We start from the raw sequence: 23,031 nt of genomic DNA, 5'->3' as shown, positions 1-23,031 counted from the left end.
AGCACCATTTATTGAAGAGACTGTTCTGTCCCATGTGAGTTGGCTTGACTGTCTTATCAAAGATCAATTGTCCATAGATGAGAGGGTCTATACCTGAACACTATTTGATTCCATTGGTCAGTATATCCATCTTTATACCAGTACCCTGCTGTTTTGACCACTGTAGCTTTGTAATACGATTTAAAGTCAGGTAGCGTGAGGCCTCCAACTTCATTTGTCTTTCTCAGGATACTTTTAGCTATCTGGGGCACCCTGCCCTTCCAGATAAATTTGGTTATTGGTTCTTCTATTTCTGCAGAGTGAGTTGTTGGGGTTTTATTGGTGTTGCATTGAATCTGTAAATCAGTTTAAATATAGTAGAATTGACAACTATATTTAGTCTTCCATCCTATGAACACGGTATGCCCTTTCATTTACTTAGGTGTTCTGTGATTTCTTTTAGCAGTTTCTTGTAGTTTACTTTGTATAGGTCTTCTGTATCATTAGTTAAATTTATTCCTAAATATTTTATTCTTTTGATTGTAATTGTAAATGAATTTTTCTTGATTTCCCCTTCAGATTGCTCATTACTAGTGTACAGAAACACTACAGATTTTATTTTATTTTTGTTTTTTATTATTATTTTTTAAATACCAAAAAACACCAAATAATGCAAACATTCTTATTTTGATCATTCTGTTCTACATATATAATCAGTAATTCACAATATCCTCACATAGTTGCATATTCATCATCATGATCATTTCTTGGAACATTTGCATCTATTCAGAAAAAGAAATAAAATGAAAACAAAAAAATTTATACATACCATACCCCTTACATTGATCACTAGCATTTCAAGCTAAATTTAACATTTTTCCCCCTATTATTTATTTTTATTCCATTATTCCATATGTTCTACTCATCTGTTGATAAGGTAGGTAAAAGGAGCATCAGGCACAAGGTTTTCACAATCACACATCACATTGTGAAAGCTATATCATATATACAGTCATCTTCAAGAATCATGGCTACTGGAACACAGCTCTACATTTTAAGGCAGTTCCCTCCAGCCTCTCCACTACATCTTGAATAACAAGGTGATATCTACTTAATGTGTAAGAATAACCTCCAGGATAACCTCTCAACTCTGTTTGGAATCTCTCAGCCATTGACACTTTGTCTCATTTCACTCTTCCCCCTTTTGGTCGAGAAGGTTTTCTCAATCCCTTGATGCTGAGTCTCAGCTCATTCTAGGGTTTTTTCTCAATCCCTTGATGCTGAGTCTCAGCTCATTCTGGGATTTCTGTCCCACGTTGCCAGGAAGTTCCACACCCCTGGGTGTCATGTCCCATGTAGACAGGGGGAGGGTGGTGAGATTGCTTGTTGTGTTGGCTGGAGAGAGAGGCCACATCTGAACAATAAAAGAAGTTCTCTTGGGGTTGACTTTTAGGCCTAATTTTAAGTAGGCTTGACCTATCCTTTGTGGAGTTAATTTTCATATGAACAAACCCCAAGACTGGGGGCTCAGCCTATAGCTTTGGTTGTCCACACTAGTGAGAATATCAAGAATTCAACTTGGGAAAGTTGAATTTTCCCCCTTTCTCACCATTTCCCGAAGGCGACTTTGCAAGTATTTTTTTATTCACTGTTCAAATCACTCTGGGATTTATCGGGGCATCACTCTGGACAAACCCACAAAATCTCATGTCCTACTCAAGGTTCCATGTACTTATGGTGTTCAATTAAGCTGTCTACATAAGTTATATTAGGAAATGCAATAGTCAAAATGTAAATTTTGTACCAAATAAACATTATTTTGCTTTAGTCTCGCACATAATTTGAAATTTTAAAATATTAATTACCATCTATTTTCAGCACCCTGCAGTAATGACATTCCTTTGTTCTTCATCATGCAAAAACATTAAAAAAATTTGTAGTACATTTAGTCACTATCATTATACACTCTAGGCATTCCTAGATTATACCATCTCAATCTTTATCTTCTGTCTTTCTTTCTAATTTAATTTATGCTCCCAGCCCTCCTCCCTCTATCATTCTCACATTCAGCTTCATTCAACACTACAAATTTTTGAGTGTTGATCTTGTAATCTGCCACTTTACTGTACTCGTTTATTAGCTCTGATAGTTTTGCTGTGGCTTTTTCAGGGTTTCAACATACAGTATCATATCATCTGCAAACAGTGAGAGATTTACTCCTTCCTTTCCAATTTGGATGCTTTATATTTATTTTTCTTGTCTAATTGCTCTGGCTAGCATTTCCAACACAATGTTGAATAACAGTGGTGACAGTGGACATCCTTGTCTTGTTCCTGATCTTAGGCAGAAAGCTTTCAGTCTTCCCCCATTGAGGATGATGTTGGCTGTGGGTTTTCCGTATATTCCCTTTATCATGTTGAGAAAGTTCCCTTCTATTCCTATCTTCTGAATTGTTTTCAACAAAAAAGGATGTTGAATTTTGTTACATATCTTATCTACATCAATCGAGATGATCATGTGGTTTTTCTGCTTTGATTTGTTGATATGGTGTATTACATTAGTTGATTTTCTTATATTGAACCATCCTTGCATACCTGGGATGAATTCTGCTTGGTCATGGTGTATAATTCTTTTAATGTGCTACTGGATTTGATTTGCAAGAATTTTGTTGAGGATTTCTGCATCTATATTCATTAGATTGGTTTCTGTAATTTTCTTTATTTGTATTATCTTTGTCTGGCTTTGGTATGAGAGTGATTTTGGCTTCATAGAATGAGTTAGGTAGCCTTCCTTACTTTCCAATTTTTTTTGAAGAGTTTGAGCAGGATTGGTACTACAGGAATGTTCAGTAGAATTCACATGTGAAGCCATCTGGTCCTGGACATTTCATTTTGGGGAGCTTCTTAATGACTGATTCAGTTTTTTTACTTGTGATTGGTTTGTTGAGGTCGTCTGTTTCTTCTGAAGTCTGTATTGGTTGTTCATGCCTTTCTGGAAGTTGTCCATTTCATCTACATTGTTGAGTTTGTTAGCATAAAGTTGTTCATAGTATCCTCTCATTACCTCCTTTATTTCTGCAGGGTCTGTGGTTATGTCACCTCTTCCATTTCTGATTTTATTTATTTGCATCCTCTCTCTTCTACTTTTTGTTAACCTCAGTAGGGGTCCATCAATGTTACCAATTTTCTCACAGAACCAACTTCTGATTTTGTTGATTTTCTCGATTGCTTTCAAGTTCTCAGTTTCATTTATTCCTGCTCTAATCTTCATTATTTCTTTCCTTTTATTTCCTTTGGGGTTAGTTTGTTGTTCTTTCTTTATTTCTTCCAAGGGGACAGTTAATTCCTCGATTTTTGCTGGTTCTTCTTTTTTGATATAGCCATTTAGGGCAATAAATTTCCCTTGTAGCACTGCCTTTGCTACATCCCATAAATTTTGATATGTTGTGTTTTCATTTTCATTTGCCTCGAGATATTTACTGATTTCTTTTTTTAATTTCTTCCTCAACCCACTGGTTGTTTAAGAGTGTGTTGTTGAGCCTGCATGTATGTGTGAATTTTCTGGCCCTCTGCCTATTATTGATTTCCAACTTTATTCCTTTATGAGCCAAGAAAATGTTTTATATGATTTCAATCTTTTAAAATTTATTGAGACTTGCTTTGTGACCCAGCATATAGTCTGTCCTTGAGAATGATCCATGAGCACTTGAGAAAAAGTGTATCCTGCTGTTGTGGGGTGTAATGTTCTGTGAATGTCTGTTAAGTCTAGTTTGTTTATTGTATTATTCAAATTCTCTGTTTCTTTATTGATCCTCTGTCTAGATGTTCTGTCCATTAAATGGGGAATTGAAATCTCCAGCTATTATGGTAGATGTATCTATTTCTGTTTTCAGTGTTTGCCTCATGTATTTTGGAACACTCTGGCTTGGTGCATAAATATTTATGATTGTTATATCTTCTTGTTGAATTGTTCCTTTTATTAACACATAGTGTCCTTCTTTTAATTGTTTTACATTTGAAGTCTAATTTTTTGGGTATTAGTATGGCTACTCTTTTCTGATTGTTGTCTGCATGAAATGTCTTTTCCCAACATTTCGTTTTCAACCTATGCTTATCCTTGGGTCTAAAATGTGTCTCCTGTAGATGGCATACAAATGAGTCCTGTTTTTAATCCATTCTGCCAGTCTGTGTCTTTTGATTGGGGAGTTTAATACAATGACATATAGGTTATTATAAGGGCAGTACTTTCTTCTACCATTTTGCCTTTTTGATTTTATATCTTATCTATGTCTTCTTTTTTACCTTTACTGATACTGTTCATTTCTATACTCTTCTCCACACCTCTCTCTCTTGTCTTTTACTATCTTCTCTAGTGCTCCCTTTAGTATTTCTTGCAGAGCCGGTCTCTGGCTCACAAAATTTCTCAGTGATTTTTTTGTCTGAAAATGTTTTAGTTTCCCCCTCATTTTTGAAGGACAGTTTTGCTTGTTATGGAATTCTTGGTTGGCAGTTTTTCTCTTTTAGAATCTTAAATATATCATACCACTCTCTTCTCACCTCCATGTTTCTGCTGAGAAATCTACACATAGTCTTATTGGGCTTCCCTTGTATTGATGGATTGCTTTTCTCTTGCTGCTTTCAAAATTCTCTCTTTCTCTTTGACATCTGACATTGTCTTGGAGTATGTCTATTTGGACCTATTCTGTTTGGGATACACTGCACTTCTTGGATCTGTAATTTTAAGTCTTTCCTAAGAGTTGGGAAATCTTCAATGATAATTTCCTCCATTAGTTTTTCTCCTCCTTTTCCCTTTTTTTCTCCTTCTGGGACACCCACAACATGCATATTCACATGCGTCATGTTGTCATTCAGTTCACTGAGTCCCTGCTCATACTTTTCCATTCTCTTCCCTATATTTTCTTTCACTTGTTGGATTTCAGATGTCCCTTCCTCCAGTTCACTGATCTTATCTTCTGCCTCTTGAATTCTAACATTATAGGTTTCCGTTGTGCTTTTTTTAATCTCTTCTACTGTATGCTTCATTCCCGTAAGTTCTGTAATTTGTTTTTTCAGACTTTTGATTTCTTCTTTTTGTTTGTCCCTTGCCTTCTTTATATCCTCCCTCAATTCATTTATTTGATTTTTGATGAGATTTTCCATATCTGTTTGAACACCCTGAATTAATTGTTTCAACTCCTGTATCTCATCTGAATTGTTGGTTTGTTCCTTTGACTGGGCCATATCTTCAATTTTCCTAGTTGATTCATTATTTTTTGCTGGTGTCTAGACATTTAATTTCCTTAATTAGTTTATTCTGGAGATTGTTTTAATTCTTTTACCTAAAATTTTCTTGCTCCATGACCTTGTTATCTACCTTTTCTTTGACATTCAGTTCAACTTATCCTAGACCTCTAGACCTCTAGCATAGGTTTTAATGGATCAGAATTTTTCAGTTCTTGTTTTCTTGTGTCTTGCCCTGCCATATTGTGCCTTTTTTTTTTTTTTTTCCTGAGGAGGGTCTACTCAGTTATTACAGACCCCAGTCAGATTTTCCCAGACCAGACTGGCCTCCTCTCAGGAAGAAAGAGTCACCTGCATCAGTTTTCCCTTAAAGTGAGACCCAGCAGGTTGAAAGACTTTGCTATGAAGTCTCTAGACTCTGTGCTTTTCCTGTCTTGCCCAGTATGTGGTGCTTTTCTGCCTTCAGGTCCCACCAGCATAAGATGATGCTTTAACTTAATTTCATCATAATATGACCTTTAACTTCAGCAGACTGTCCCTGCTGGGGGCGTGGTAGAGACAGAGGAGAGGTTGTAGGCTTGCTTTAATCGCTTCAGTTTTCCAGACTCTGGGGTCTGAATTCCTTGAGAGGGGGATTCCACCTGAGCTGGGCCCCACCCCTCTCCTGGGGAAGGCATAGCCTCCAGGGTATTAACTCCTTTCACCTAACCAGCCTCTTTGTCTTTCAGACAAATTCAATTCTGCCCTTGCCTGGGGCAGTTGGAGCAGTTGGAGCCTGAGAAGCCTTGCAGTTGTATCTAATGAATGGTTAAACAGTAGAAACAAAGCAAAAAAAAAAAACCTTTTTCACATCAGGACTCCCTGCTCCTCCAGTTTGTTAATCGAGAGCTTAAATTGGTTTGTTGCTGTATTTATCTCCAGGTCCTGTGTGCCTCCGCCCCCTTTTTTAGGATCCTGATCTTTTCAAGTATCTTGTGCTGTCCCATCTGGAAAACTGCTGTCCCATCTGGAAAACCTGTTTTTTGTTTTGTCTTTTTGTCAGCCCTGTCCCCTCTGCATCAGGCAAAAACTAGTAACTTTAGCTCTTATTCGAGGTTTATCTGAGCTGGGGACCTATTTTCAGTAGTCAGAATTTGTTAATTTCACAATTGGAGCTTGGTTGCACTTAGCCCCTTGCTGTTAGTAAAAGCTCTTTCCTTTCCCCTCTGGGGACCAGCTTGTTGGGGAGGGGCATCAGCTGCCGCGGCTTGGGGAATTCTGGGTAGGCTCACAGCCGGTCCAGCTTGTCCAGACTGGGGTACGCTGTGTGTCCAGTCACCAATGTGGCCCCAACAGTTGTTCTGTACTGTTTCTGGCTATTTATTAGCTGCTCTGGAGGACAAATTAAATTCCACACCTCTCTAAACTACCATCATGGATCCTCAAATGGCAATATATTTTTCTAAAAGTTTGGTAACTAAAAGGGGCAAGCTCATATATTTGGAAAATTCTCCTATGTGCTTGTTTGAATAAAGAATTACTATAGTACAAAGCAGAAGATGATAGCTTAAGAGATAAATGACAACATATAATTGTTGTTTGAGATATGTTCATATGTGCCTCTTTTTTTTCTTTTTACAGATTGTTTAACCAACACCAGTGAAGAATTATCAAACAGCACTTTATATTTCCTCAGTCTGTTTAATCACACCTTGACCTGCTTTGAACATAACCTTCAGGTATCTTATATATGATACTTGAAATTAAAATGCTGCTTTGCACAAATGAATAATATTACCAAAGTATTTACCAAACCAGGAAACTTTTAGTTTGTCATTAGTCAAAATTAAGAAATCAGCATTGATATAATACTATTAATTACATTCCATACTTTATTCTGATTTCATCAGTTTTCCACCAATGTCCTTTTTCTGTTTCAGGATCTAATCCAGGATACCACATTTCATGTAGTAACTGGCTAAACTTTAAAAGTTATATCATATGTAGCTACATTCTGTTTCTTATTCCAAATGCTGTTTTTGTTTGTCCTTTTTACCATCTGGTTTGTTTCCTTTAGACTTGTCAGATATACATCTGTTTATTGATCTTTTTGTAAACCTGCATTTGGCTTTATTTATTTCACTTTTTGTGTGTGTGTGCATTTTGTGCTTTTGCATTCATGAATTCCTCTTATATTCTTTTCGTTAATTTTGTCATTTTTCCTGGTTTCTTGAATGGCTAATTTATTTTCAGTTTTTGTTGTTCAACAATAAAATAATTCTCAGATCATATGTTTATTTCTATAATTGTAGCCTTATCCAGTAATAGATTCTGACATAAAGGCGTAGTATTCCCACTTATTTTTTAATAGTTTGTTATTTTAATTTAGACTTATTCTTTTTTTTTACATGGGCAGGCACCAGGAATCGAACCCAGGTCTCTGGCATGGCAGGCAAGAATTTTGCCACTTAGCCACCACTGCTCTTACCTTGACTTGTTCTTTAAGAGTTCTTTAGAAGAGTATTTTTCTTTATTTGAGTGGCATTCTTTCTGTTCTGTTTAGAAATTTCTAGTATTATTGCATTCATTGTGACCAGAAAATGTAGCATGTCTACATTTTAAAATTATTAAGATGCTTTTGTGATGCAATGCTCATTTTTTAAAAAAAAGCTTCCATGGCATGAAATATATGGCTTACCTGAGCCCTGATTTCTCATTTTATAACAGGGTAGAATGAAGTACAGGAGTTGGTAAAACTGGATTAATTTAGTTTCTACTTTTCACTAGAATTATAGGTAGGATACTATAGGAAGTCAATACAGGGTGCATGCTAGATTTTTTTTTTTTTTTTAAGTCTCTGGGGTCAGTTTTTTGGTTTCTGCTTTCTTGCCTAAATGACGAAAGACTATTTGAAGTTAACACTGAAAACTATTTCTTGCCTCTACTCTTATAGCTGAAACGCACAGTGATGTGTGAACAGCCGGGAATTTCTAGAGCAATGTGGAACAACAGAAAAGATCTCCTCTGATAGTCCCTAATCCTCATAAATGAAGAAGTTTTTTTTTTTTTTTGCTTACTGAGCTATGATAAAGTTATCAGCCATTTCTGTTAGATCTCAGAATGGTTCCCTGACTGACAGAATTTAAGGGAAGAAGCAAAAAACTATACTGTCTTTGACTCTAAAATTGCCTCCAAATTCACCTTATTTATTTGTCTTCAGTGTTTAGACATGACTAGTGTTTCTCTAATTAGTCTAATAAATTTCCACAGGTCCTAAAGTGAATGCTAATGGTTTTGTCCTGCTAAAACTTGCATTGTTTGGGGTTTTTAACTCGTTAGCCATTCACAATAAGCTATGAAGGTAAATATGTGTTATAACATGTTAATCGTAGTTATAAGAATATTCCACAAGGTTGAAGTAAGTTTCATTTCATTTCCCTCTCATTTCATTCAAGTAGGTTGAAGTAGGATTTCATAGCCATCCTCCCATTCACACCTCATTTAATTTTATGGTTGACTTAATTGGCACCACACTTGTGGTATGGTATTATACATTATCCTTTAGTTATGTAAAGTAAAATGCCTTATATATTATTAAAGAGTAAGTGCAATAGTATGAAATAGGCTATACATTTTTAAAATGTTGCCAGGTTACGTAAATCCACATCTCTGTAAACAGTCTTTTTTTAAAGTAATTAAAAAAAATAAACACTCTGCTTAGTAAAAAAAAAATGCTCCATGGCATTAAAAAAGAATGTTTTTATAGGATACAAAATGATATATATTATGTAATTATATATAAGTATATATTTTATATAATAATATGTATAATCTATATTAAATATATATTTTTAAAATATTTTTATTGTGAAATCTTCACCCACGAATAGTCCATACATGGTGTGTAATCAGTGGCTCACATTATCATCACGTAGTTGTGTATTCCTCACCATGATCATTTTTAGAACATTTGCATCACTTCAGAAAAAGAAATAAAAAAGAAGAAGATATTCATACATCCCATACCCCTTACTCCTCCCTCTCATTGACCACAAATATTTCAATCTACCCGATTTTTCACCCTTTATCCCCCCCATTATTTATTTATTTTTTATCCTTATTTTTTTTACTCATCTGTCCATACCCTGGATAAAGAGAGCATCAAACATAAGGTTTTCACAGTCTCACAGTCACATTGTAAAAGCTATATTGTTATACAGTCCTCTTCAAGAATCAAGGCTACTGGAACACATCTCAACAGTTTTAGGTACTTCCCTCCAGCCACTCCAATATACCATAAACTAAAAAGGAATATCTATATAATGCATAAGAATAACCTCTCAATCCTGTTTGAAATCTCTTAGCCACTGAAACTTTATTTTGACTCATTTTTCTCTTCCGCCTTTTGGTCAAGAAGACTTTCTCATGCCCATGATGCCATGTCCTGGCTCATCCTGGGACTTCTGTCCCACATTGCTAGGGAGATTTACACCACTAGGAGTCATTTCCTGTTTAGGGGAAAGGGCAGTGAGTTTCACATATTGAGTTGGCTTGAAGAAAGAAGCTACATCTGAGTAACAAAAGAGGTTCTCTGGGGGCTTCTCTTAGACACCATTATAAATAGGCTTAGTTTCTCCTTTGCAGGAAGAAGTTTCATAGTGGCAAACCCCAAGGTCGAGGGCTCAGTCTCTTGATTTGGTTATACCCACTGTTTGTGAGAATATCAGGAATTCCCCAAATGGGGAAGTTGAGTATCTCCTCCTTTCTCCTCAGTCCTCCAAGGGGACTCTGTAAATACTATTTTATTCACTGCCCACATTACTCTGGAACATATCAGGGCATAACCCTAACCTGTACAAAAACCCACAAGATCCCATGCCCTTTCAAGATTCCATATACTTACGGTATTTGTTCTAGTTTGAAAGCTGCCGGTATGCGATACACCCAAAACAGAAAGGCTTTTAAAGGGGGAATTTAATATGTTGCAAGTTTACAGTTCTAAGGCCATGAAAATACCCATATTAAAGCAAGGATATAGAAATGTCCAATCTAAGGCATCCAGGGAAAGATACCTTGGTTCAAGAAGGCTCATGACATTCAGGGTTTCTCTATCAACTGAAACGCACATGGCAAACATGGTGACTTCTGCCAGCTTTCTCTCCAGTCTTCTTGTTTCATAAAGCTCTCCCAGGAGCGTTTTCCTTCTTCATCTCCAAACGTCTCTGGCTACATGGGCTCTGTGACTCTAAAGCTGTTTCCAAAATGGTTCCCTCTTAAAGGGCTCCAGTAAGCAACCTCACCTTGAATGGCTGGAGACACAACTCCATGGAAACCATCTAATCAAAAGTTACCACCCGCAATTGGGTAGGTCACATCTCCATGGAAAATCAAAAACCTCCCACCCAGCAATATTGAGTGAGACTTAAAGGACATGACTTTTCTGGGGTACACAAAAGATTCAAACCGGCACAGTGTTCAACTAAACTGACCATACAAGTTAAATTATGTAGTGTGCTACCCAAAATATAAATTTTACATCAAATAAACATGTCTCCCACACACAAGCTAAAGTTTGTCTCAAACACAAGCTAAAGTTTTAAAATGGAGCATATCATCCTTTACTTTGTATTTTGATTTACCTTAGTCCTGTGCATATCAGCTTCATTCATATCTCTAGTCGAAGTCTGATAACTTTTTCGATTTTTTAAACAGTTCCTGTTTGGGGTAATGACTTTCATAGCTTCAGAGCTCTAACTCTTGAGTCTCAGGTGTCACATAAATACCTGAAGTTTCTGGGAATAGCCAGGTGGATATATTTTTTAAGTCAAACTTGTTAGCGATTATCAAAGATACAAAGCTAAACTGGTATAACAAAGATCCCCAAATAAAATAGCCTAAACAAGTAACAGTCCAGAAGTAGAAGGAAACTGTGTTCCATGAGATTGTCCTGGAACAGAATTCTTCTCTTTTATTGTTCCACCCTCCCCTAAGGAGTTGTACTCATATGTCTGAAGCAAGCTTGCCACCATGTCCACATTTATTCTGTGGGAAGAGATGGGGGAAAGAAATAAAGTAGAAACACAAGCCATTTCCTTTTAAGGGAATTTTGCAAAGTTGCACGTTTTATGTGCTTTTGTTTCCTTGGTGAGAACATGGCCAATGACCATACTGAACGGGGTGGCCTTGTGCCCCACTGAAACTCGGAAAGCTCTGTTACCTAGGAAAAAAGGAGCAAATTGTTTGGGAGACAATTAGTAAGATATCCCACATTGGTATAATTCAAATCCATGATAACCTTATTTGTATTGATCTGATCTGGCCTATTCTGAGAAGGATGTATTACAGTTTCTATGTATGATTTAGTTTTTGATGAATTTCCCTTGTGTTTGTGAAAGTGTTGCTTTTACTATTTTGTAGAAGATATAAAGATTTATGAGTCTGATGTCTTTTTTGGTTAGTATTTTTATTATAAATATATAAAATATAAGGTATCTTGATTCAGTTGAATAATTTTGCCTTGAATTCCACTTTAATATTAGTATTTCATCCCTGTTCTTGTTTGCATGTTTCCTGTATCTTTGCCCATTTCTTAATTTTTAAAAAATGTTTCTGTTATAAGTAACACATATGTATGGATTTAATATTTTTCTTTGATCTAGAGTCTATCTTTTAATAGAGGAAAATAAGAGGAGAAGGGGTAGAAATGAATTGCTGGCTGTGGCAATAGCTTCCTGCTCAGTGAGTGGCAGGGAGGTGGGTTTAAGTTCCTGACAAAGTGTTGTTTGGGTAGCAGTTGTTTGTAGGTGGCTTCCCTGGGAGCCTGGACTCTTCTGGTGGCTATGAGAAGCTGCTTTTCTTTCTTTCTTTCTTTTTTATTATAAACAACAAACAAACATTCTTGACATGGTTACAATCAGTGCCTCATAATGTCATTGTATAGTTGTGTATTCATCACCATGATCATTTTTTTTAACATTTGCATCTCTCTGGAAAAAGAAAGAAAAAAGAAAAAACTCCTACATGTCATACCCCTTACCCTGCCCTCTTATTGACCACTGGTATTTCAATCTACTCAATTTATTTCAGCCCCTATTATTTGTATTTTCTTATCCATATTTTTTACTCATCTGTCCATACCACAGATAAAAGGAGCATCAGACACAAGGTTTTCACAATCTCACAGTCACATTGCAAAAGCTATATCATTATACAATCATCGTCAAGAAACATGGCTACCGGAACACAGTTCTCCAGTTTTAGGTACTTTGAGAGGCTGCTTTTTGTGTGTGAAAGGGTAGCCAGGCAGGCAGAGTGGGCTTTCATTCCAGCCTCCTGCATCTCTAAAAGACTGTGGGTGTTGCATGCGGATACAGATTTATAAGAGGCTTGGGTCTGGTTCTGGCTGTTCCCTTTGGAAAGTGGTGTAGCGGCTGTAGTCCAGCTTCCCCACGATGAGGATGTGTATGTAGTGCATTACATTTTACAGGGCTGTTTGAGTGCCTGGGTTTTCCCTTCTTTTGTTGACTGTCTTCAATAAAGAAACCGGGATGCAAGGCACATGTTTATGTCATCATCTTCTCAGGATCTTACTTCCTCATTTCATTTTAAGGTGGCATAACTTTTCATTATATGGCTACACCACCATTTTTTAAAATTTATTTTTATTTTTTGGCCGTTCCCTGTATTAGTGGTGACTTAGTTTGGTTACGTATTTGACTGTTATAAACTGCTGTCATGGACAGAAAATTTTCATGTGACTTAAAGTACTTGTATGAGTATCTGAGAGATTCCTAGAAGTGGAATTGCTATGTCAAAAGGTTTGTGCATTTTAAATTTTAATATAAACTGCTATAGGTTACCCTACCCCCATAAAGTTCTGTAATTCATTTTGATTGCACACATTTAGCTAAACGCATTGTGGTTCGGTGAAAAACAGGCATTGGGACTGGTGCCTCTGAGTTTCTGTGCTTATTTGGCAGGAACAATCTGGAGGTTTAAGCTACTGAAAGATAAACTTAGTGAATTTAACTTTTGTGGAGTCTTAGATAGAGCCCTGAGTATACTGTTGGTTAGGGCTTGCCATATCATGGCAATTTGCAATATCTGGATGAAGCTTGCATAAGAGTAACCTCCACAATGGCCTCTTGACTGTTTTGAAATCTCTTAGCCACTGGAACTATATTTTATTATATTTCTTTTCCTCCTTTTTGTCAAGGAGGCATTAGTCAATCCCACATGCCAGGGCCAGGCTTATCCCTAGGAGTCCCATCCCCCTTTGCCAAGGAGACTTACACCCTGGAAGGTGTGTCCCACCTAATGGGGACAGTAATGAGTTTAATTGAAGAATTGAGTTTAGAGAGAGAAGCCATAGCTGAACAACAAAAGAGGTTCTCTGAAAGTGACTCTTAGGCATAATTATAGGTAAATTTAGCTTCCCTTTACAGAAATAAGTTTCATAAGAGCAGGCCTCAAGATTGAGGGCTTGGTTTATTAAATTGGGGGTTCCCAATGGTTGAGAGAGTATTAGGAATTTCCCAGATGGGGAAGTTTGTTTCATATTTGTTCTCCAGTACCTCAAGGGACTTTGCAAATAATTTTTATCATCTGCCCAACATACTCTAGAATACATCAGGGTATTACATAAGCTATACAGAATTATAAGACTTACTCCCTGTTCTAGGCTCCATGTGTTTAAGTTGCTTAAATGCACTGACCAGACAGGTTAAACTAGATTGTATGCTACAGAAAATTTAGGTTTTTGGACAAATAAGCATATTTTCCTTTGGGCTCACACAGGAAGTGAAGTTTTACCGTATAGACATTATCATCCTTTACCCTGTATTCTGATTTACCTTAGTCCCAACCTGCTCAGCTTCGTTCATGTCTCTAATTAAAGTCTGATCTCTTTTTCAGCCTCTTTAAGAGTTGCTGTGTGGAGTCGTGCTGACTTTCAGAGCTGCAGGACTCTTAACTCTGAGTCTTAGATGTCACACAGGTTCTAGGGAAAGTTCTAGGGAAATACCAGGTTATACACATAGAGCACAGCATCTCAGAATTTAGGAATAACATTTTAAACTCAAGAATAAATGTTGCAGCTTAAGAGCTTACAGTCGAGGCCCAATTTTCTTACAAGTATTTTTCTAAACGAGACCATACAATACTTGTCCTTTTGTTTCTGACTTATTTTGTGCAACTTAATGTCCTCATTGTTCATTCACCTTGCTGCATGCCTTATGATTTAATTTATTTCTATAGCTGCACAATATTCTATCATGTGTATACACCATAGTTCACCCTTCTGCTCCTCAGTTGATATACTTTTCGGCCACCTCCATCCATTGGCTATCGTGAAAAATGCCGCCATAAACATCAGTGTGCACATGTCTATTCAAGTCCCTGCTTTCAGTTCTTCTGAGTATATTCCTAGTAACGAGGTTACCTAATCATATGGCAATCCTATTTTAGCCTCCTGTGGTTCTGCCACATTACCCCCTGGAGGGGCTGCACCTTTCTGCTACCTTACCAACATTGAATAGGTATACCTCTCTCTCCACATTTTCTCCAGCACTTGAATCTTCCTATTTATTTGCGTATTTATTTATTTATTATATGTAGATTTTGTTGAGATATATTCAAATAACATATATTCTCTCCAAAATAAACAGTGTCTCTCAGTATCCTTGCTTAGTTTTACAGTCATCATTGCTCTCAATTTTAGACAACTGTCATTGCTCCAAAGAGAAAAATAACATCTAGACACAGCCACACCAAAGCACTCTGTAATTCTTATCCCCATCCCCCTAATTATTTACCCCTAGTGTTGGTGTGGTACTATTGAGGTATTCCTGTTAAATATAAGTTATACAATTCTTTGGTATTCGTCCTTTTTTGTTGACTAGAAAAGCATGAATTACAAGCTTTGTGGTAAAGGTGGGTATGTAGTTTTGGTGCTGTTTCCTTTTGCATTAAAAAAGTCTCCTCTGAGGTAGGGTTTAGCAAACGAGTATGAGTGCTGAATCATTATATTGATATGTCTTTTAGTCTCCAATACCTTAGAGCAGCTATAAATAAAAACCTAAAATTATGAAATTGCAACCCATACCAAACTCAGAAATCTGTTCTATAACTAATTGTTGCAATGTACTTTGAAATTTTTTGCTTTTTTGTATATGTGTTATTTTTCACACACAAAAAAAGCCAGTCAATTGTGATGATAGATGCACAGCCATATGATGATATTGTGAACCGTGGATTGTACACTTTGGATGATTATGTGGCATGTGAATATATAATATATATATCAATAAAAATAAATAATTTTTTTAAAAAAGAATACCTAGGGCTCAAACTGAGATTGTATAAAGGTTTCACGTACTAGATTTGCCTTCCTGGAACCTGTAATTCCCAGAGGGTTCCCAGGTCAGATAAATCCTGAAACTCAGAGGGACCAATCTCTTCAAAATTATCACAATTAATAACATCCCCCATCCTTTAGTGTTGACCCCCCCTTCTCAACATGAAAAAGTCAGAACAGGCATTGCCCAAAGATCCCTATAGATTGGGAGAAGGATCAGAGGAGAAGGAGGAGGTATAACTGAGAGAATAGGATTTGGCAAACGAGTGTGACTGCTGAATCACTGTATTAATATTCCTTCTAGCTTCCAGTGCTTAGGAGCAGCTAGAAGGAAAACTCTGAGATGATGAAATGGTTGCCCATGACAAACTCTGGGATCTGTTTTGATGTTCCTTATTGACATATGCTTTGATAATAATTGCTTTTTTCTTTCTTTGCTTTGTATATATGTTATATTTTACATTTAAAAAGTTTTTTAAAAGAAGTCTTCTCTGTCTCAGTAAGGCAAAACTTTGCTGATGAAATCAGCCAAAGCAGGGACATATATATATATTTATATATTCAAAATATAAATATATAATAATAACATATTAATTTGGTGAGAGAAGGATAGATCAGTGCAGATATTAAATGACAACATTATTAGGAAATTTGGAATTTAGGTATCAGTAATTTGGCCTATGAGTTGGTGGAGTCCTCAGTTAACATTGGCTAGTGAAGTAGTTTTCAAAATTTACAGACACCTAGAAAGTACCATATATATTGCTATGTACTTTACATACCTTAGGTCCCTAATCCTAGGGACATAAAATGTAGGTAGGGGTAGCCCCATTTTATAGATGGTGAAACTGAAACTCTGGGTGATGCAGTAACCTGCCCAGCATCACAGCTTGGGACTTGAACATACCATATTGTTTCCTGTCCTCTTGAAGAGCAAATTGCTTATGTTAAAGAGATATTGTCTGTAATGTTATTGTGGGTAATGTTTATTTTGGGTGTTACATGTCACTTTTTCATTTTAGGAGAGTTCACATAGTCTTCCACAACCAAGAAATTATTCAGAAGTATGTAAAAACTGTCACGAAGCATACAAAACTCTGAGTAGTCTGTACAATGAAATGCAAAAAATGAATGAACTTGAGAATAAGGCTGAACCAGGAACACATTTATGCATTGATGTGGAAGATGCAGTAAGTACCTTGCTTCTGATCTGATATATATTTTGCAGTGTTGAACATGATGTCATAATTATTTATTATTTATTTTCCCTTTTGGAGGTACATTGGAATCTACATATGCTATCTCTTACCAGACATGAATTGTTATAAGGCAATACAGTTTTAGAATATCCTGGTCTATAAAACTGAAATGGAAATTAATCGAGTACTTCATAAGTGAGTTAATAATTTGGACATTTTGTTTTTAAAATTTGATGATATGTGCCATTTTCAGAGACCTGGGAGTTGTTATATGTTTGCATTTTAGTTTCTTGCTGATTCCTGTGTTGCCTGATTTAGGCAGTCTCTAGGTTTTGCTACAATGTGTTTGTGAAGTCATTCCTCAGTCATTTCCTATCCTTTTACTTTGATTATTTCTTTACATGTTTTACCATCTGAAAATATCTGTTCATTTACTTATTTATAATTAGTCTTCCCTCACTAAAATATAATCCATGTAAGGAAGAGAATCTTGTCCTTTTAGTTCACTGTTCAACTATTTTAGAACAGTGCCTGGCCTATAGCAGGCCCTAATTGAATGAATGGTCAAAAAAAGTGCTTTTTTTCTCATTGTATAGGTCAGCCTTGACATGGTCTACCAATAGATGGCGATCATTCCTTGTGAAGGCAATAGGGCACCCGAGTAGGCAGTGGAAACTGAGAAATTGGCTAACAGTAATAACTCAATGTCAAAGTGGATGAATTTAATGGTTAGAAATGATGAGTGTGAAATATTTTGGAAGCTCAGAGTGAATATAGCAGATGAATACTATTTGGGGTAGTAAAAAGCCTTTAAAATGGACACTCCATGAGGAAAGGGATTTTTGTCTTTTTTTTTGCTGCTCATTCCTACTGCTTGGAACAGTACCTGGCTTCTAGTAGACTCTCAATAAATAATAAATGAGTTCTGATAAACAAATAATATTCTTGTTGTTTCACAAGTTCTCTGAAATCTATGAAAGATTGACATTCTAGGACACTTTGGACAGTATTTTGAATTTAGAGTATGAAATTTCTATAAATCATTTTGTACAGTGACTGATTATGAACCAGCTTATTTCTCTATCAGAAGAAATTGTCCTCAGTCATCAATAGATTTTTTTTTTTAGGGATGTGTGTCTAGTCTAAATTCTGGGTGATTTCAAAGTAATTGTATAGAATTGAAGACAAGTTAAATGTAAAATAGAATAATGTTATTTGTTGTTGTTCCAGATGAACATTACTCGAAAACTTTGGAGTCGAACTTTCAACTGTTCAGTCCCTTGCAGTGACACAGTACCTGTAATTGCTGTTTCTGTGTTCATTCTCTTTCTCCCTGTTGTCTTCTACCTTAGTAGTTTTCTTCATTCGGAGCAAAAGAAACGCAAACTTATCTTACGTAAGTTATTTTTTGCAGTTTCTCATTTATTTAAATGAAGGGTTGTATTTAAGAAATGTGGGCCTGTTTTAGATATTATAATACTTCGTGAACTTAAAGTATATTAACCTAAAATGTCTCTGCTTTAAATTTTACAATTATTTACTAATGGGAGAAGTTTAGAAGTCCAGGTAATCAAAACTCAAAGTACAGTACATCTCAAATACTTTAATTTAGAAAGCTAGATTATGCCTGGAATGGGTTGACAACAGCAGAGAAATAGCAACTGACTGGCTTTGCAGGCCTGAAATGGTGCTAGTAGGGATGCAGACAGCTCCTAAGCATGTTGGAGCCATAGTAGACATACCTCAGAGTGCCGCAGGCAGGGAGAAACTATAACTAACATGCAGGCAATTTGTTTATGAACCATTATAATTCCAAGAATGTTGCTTGACATATAATATGTGCTAAATATTTATGAATTCCTCCTTCCTCCCCATAAAATAAGGCAGAGCAAAAAAGCCCTAACTACTTTAGAAGATTCCATCTAGCTGAAGCAGAGTGGCTTTTGAGTCTCATGATTTTCTTGTTTATTATAAGAATGAAAAAAGACTCTTTTGGGAGAAAAAATCAGTCTTTTTTTCTCTCAGATATTCTTTCTAGTCTAGGAATATTCCTAAGATTTGAAAATTCTTTCCCTTGTAAACTTCTCTACAGGATTTCTTCATGGTTTAGCGAATTTGTTTCTAATATCTTACTTTAAAAAAAAAAAAAAGGTACTTGTAGATTAGTTTGAACAGAAATTGTAATGCCTTAACACCTTAAAATGCTAGCTCCTAGAGGGAAGAGTCTTTGTCATGGGTATATTCATTAAGTTTTTTGAAGACCACCAGCATTCTGTATATAATGTAGTAGCTCAGGCCTAAAAACACTTAGAATAACAGCAAAGTATTGTGGGGATCTCGCTACTGAGAAACTTTCTTTTACAGGGCTTGGTGTACTTTCTAAAGTTTAGCATCTTATTTGCCTTGTAGATCTGTTTATTTTGTGGAAGGTATGCACTGCTTCTGAACAGGATTGTTGGATTTGTTAACACAGTAAAAGTTACTACCATCTATCTGCTTGTGCAAGCAACAAACCTTCTTATCAGTTCTTAGTTCTTCTTTTATTTCCCCATTCCTACATTCCTCATACCCGTTCAGTTCACAGCAAGTATTGCCATTTGTACCTCCAAAAATATATCTTAAATTGTCTTTTTTCTACTTCCACTGATAATATCCAAACCCAGGCCATCATCATCTCTTATCTTTACTGATATCCTTGTTTACATTACTTGTCCCCTGTAATCCATTTTCCATATAGTGGCTAGAGTAAATTTTTAAATGCAAATTTTACCTTGCTTCTCTCCCATATAAAATGCTTCACGTGTTCCTGCTGCACCTAGAATAAAATCCAAACTTATTTCCAGGGTCTGCTCTTCAAGGTGAATGTGATCTGGCCCATACCTACCTTTCTAAACTCACTGCATCTGCTTTCCTCCTAGTTCATGATGCTGTAGCCAGGCCAGCCTTCTTTCTTTTACCAAGCTCATTCACACAGCCTCTTTTCAGAGCTCTTAAACTTGCTCTTCCCACTGTCTTTGCTGGCTCCTTGTCATTTCTCAGCTCAAAGAATACCTGCTCAAGGAGAACTTTCATGACACCCCAATCTACATATGTACTGTCCCATTATTCTTCTGTATCATTTTCTTTCATTACTAGAACCTAATCACTATCTAAATTAGCTTTGTCATATATTCCTTTCTTATTTGTTTGTCTCCCCTGGCTAGACAGTAAGCCCCATGAGAACAAGGGTCTTATTTTATCTTGCTCACCACCATATCACCAGCATCTAGAAAGTAGGGGTTTAAAAATATTTGTTAAATAAAAGTATATTATACTTAATGTTAGCATTTCCTAGAGTATGTTCCTCTACATACTAAATACAAGTCTGTGAAATATTCTGTGCAAAAAAAGGTTATGAATCAAATAAACTTGGGAAGTGTCACATACCATGTCTTTTTCATGAAACATCATGATGTACATGAATATAAGTTAAAGGCCCTGAGATTACATTCCCTGAACTTGACAATGGAACCTTTGTTCTTTGCATGATACCCATCAATGTTTCACAGAAACAATGTTTATGAATCACACTTAAGGAAATGCTAGTATAAGCAAACAGTTCATGCTCACACCTCCCATGGACAGTACTTTCATTTTCCTAATGCCATCCTTCCTCAGGCAGGTACTGCACACCTCCTAGTGCTAGCGCTGTGGTAGGAATAAGGGATTACAAAAAGGAGACGGCACAATCCATGCACTTAAGGTGTGCACCCAACCATGGTCCAGATATTACAGCAGATGTAGTGGAGGCTGTACAGTGTGGTTGACTACAGAGGAGGGTGAGACTAACTCTGTATCAGGAATATTGGGATTCTTAGAATAGTGGCCCTATTCAGATTCAAACGGAATTAATAGACAAATACTGCAGTTTATATAAAAATAATGATAATCGTGTTTAGAGAACTAAACTTGAGTTTAAATATAATACTTTTGATTTATTTAGCTAAACGTCTCAAGTCCAGTACCAGCCTTGTGAACATTCAAGAAAATTCAAGCTGAAACCTACAAAGTATGGAATTGACAGTGTATTGCATGGATGAATGGTGGAAGACATGATGTGGTCAGAAAGAAGATAAACTGCGATTTGACAAGTCAATCTTAAGAAATGGAAGGACTTCACATTTACTTTTAAATAGGAATTTTCTTTTCGTTTCCACCCCTTTTATAAGTGTTTAGGTATTTTTAATTCACAGGCATAGCATGTTGTCTATTTTAAAGGGTATTTGTTAACAATAAAACAAAGGGCAAGAACAATCTATTTTATTTTGCAAGCATTTTGTTACTATTTGAGACTTCTAATGTCTCTCTATTAACATAAGAATCTCAAATGGCAGAGTTTTTGAAAACTAACTTTTAAAAATTAATCAGTTATAGTGAAAACTTTGAGAAGGAAATATACCTGCCAAAAGGTAGCAAATTCCAAAGACTAAATTACTCTACATTGTAGTATTAGTGTTACATATATATTTAATATGTCACAAAATGCATATAATTCGGTCTCTAATTTCACCTCCCTAACAATTTTTGGAAGCAGTAAGTCACATTACATATATCTTTGTAAAAAAAATTATGGTAGCAGGTTTATTACTTGACTTTTATAAATAGTATTTTACACTTTATTTTTGCTTTTATTTCAAAGTAATTTGACATCACTGTAATGTTGTGTTATATTCAGGGCAAAATGGATTTTTTTTTTATACCAGGGATTTTCATTGTGAATTGCATTGAATTATTTAACATTTTATAAGTTATTACTACTTTAAATCAAATGTAGCATTACCATACTGTATTTAAATTGTGATTTTTCTTAGTGGATATTTTCTCTTAGACTATATGGAGATTTTTTGAGAGAAGAGTCAGGAGGAGTAAATAAAATTGAAAGCTCAGAACATAGACATGTACCTGTGGGGATGCTTACCTCACTGGGAGAGGTATTGGGGTCGTGAATCAGAATGCGAGTGATGCAGAAAGCAGTTAGATTAAGATGATGCTTATTTTTCTAAATAATTTAAATCAGATAAAAGTGACATGATTGAAATGAAGTCAGGTTTTCACTCTCTTCTGTCAGAAAACAAATTTTATTTTTTATGTTTGTTTTAACCTTTAAAAAGAGCTTTGTTTTAGAATTGTCCATAATTTTTCCCTCAGGGTTTTAGATTTGAGCGATCCATTTATTCTTCCTGTCTTGGTGAAAATAGGCTTTAATTTAAGTAGAAACAAAAGTTTGGGTTAAATGGCACAAGAGTTTGAATTGTTGCAGTTCTCTACAGAGAAACAAGAAGATACTTTTATTTTTTAATGTTTACTGTATATGCTGAGTGAAAGAAGGCTCATCCTTGAATATGTAAACAGGTAACAGGTTTTCTGGTCAGCTGTGATCCATGTAAAATGTATTTTGGTTTGTTCTGCTGTCGCTTTTCATGCTGCTGATACTAATAGCACTATCCTGATTTGAAGCGTATGCTTGAGGGCAATTGAAAGCAATCTTTCATTAATGCAGATAAAGCCAGTTTACATGTGCAGAGTAGAAAATCAGATTCAAGTCTGTAAGTGGTGACTTTTTGAGCACCTTTCAGTATTATGCGTTTGTAAAAACCATTGCTTTTAGATATGGTTGCTAATAAGCACTTTAAAAAGAAGGCAGCCTTTAATATTTTTCTGGTTATGTCTTTGCTCTTTAGAAGTAGCATCAGCAATAGATTTCAAAAATAAGTATAAAGTGCTACACTAAAGTGTGTAAATATTTCTTTTTTAGACATATTGAAAAATCCTTTGCATACTTCTGAATTCTAATACACATAGCATATGTGTATGCATAAGAACATCTTTAGGTTTTTTGACATTTTAAAATAGATCGTCTTAAGAAAATTGTAATGCTGTGTTTGATTTTTTTATACATTTTTAAAACTTCAGATGTAACTTTAGCATTACATTTCACTTTTTCAGGTATTTAGTTTAAATGCCTATTTTAAAAGTTCCACCTATCTTGTAATTTTGCTGTAAATAAAAGTGTACTTTTGGATTATTTATTTTTTGTTGAATTTGAGAGGTCAAAGTCAGATATTTTAAAGTATAAATAGAAATTGGTAAATAACACTATAGTTTGTTTGCTAAATGTTAACTAGTAATTGGAACCAGTATTTTCTAATATTTCGTGGAGGGGCTTTACTTTTTACTCCAATGTACTTCTTATAAAGTAAAATATTTTCCCATAGGAACATTGTTGTAATTGGGGTTGCAT

At 35.6% G+C, this 23,031-nt stretch overlaps 1 protein-coding gene across 1 annotated transcript in view; it reads left to right on the top strand.

The window, feature by feature from the left end:
* OSTM1 (osteoclastogenesis associated transmembrane protein 1) overlaps window positions 1–22,815 on the top strand; it is a 47,359-nt gene extending 24,544 nt beyond the window's left edge. Inside the window, exons 3-6 of the mRNA XM_077162565.1 lie at window positions 6,840–6,937; window positions 16,575–16,742; window positions 17,982–18,147; window positions 20,734–22,815. Coding sequence (XP_077018680.1) covers window positions 6,840–6,937; window positions 16,575–16,742; window positions 17,982–18,147; window positions 20,734–20,789 — 488 coding nt within the window. The 3' untranslated portion in view covers window positions 20,790–22,815. The remainder of the gene's footprint in view (window positions 1–6,839; window positions 6,938–16,574; window positions 16,743–17,981; window positions 18,148–20,733) is intronic.
* The last annotated feature ends 216 nt before the right edge of the window (window positions 22,816–23,031 follow it).

This window comes from Tamandua tetradactyla, chromosome 5 (genome assembly GCF_023851605.1).
Source record: "Tamandua tetradactyla isolate mTamTet1 chromosome 5, mTamTet1.pri, whole genome shotgun sequence".
Lineage (NCBI taxonomy): Eukaryota > Metazoa > Chordata > Mammalia > Pilosa > Myrmecophagidae > Tamandua > Tamandua tetradactyla.
This window is presented reverse-complemented; position numbering and strand designations above follow the sequence as displayed.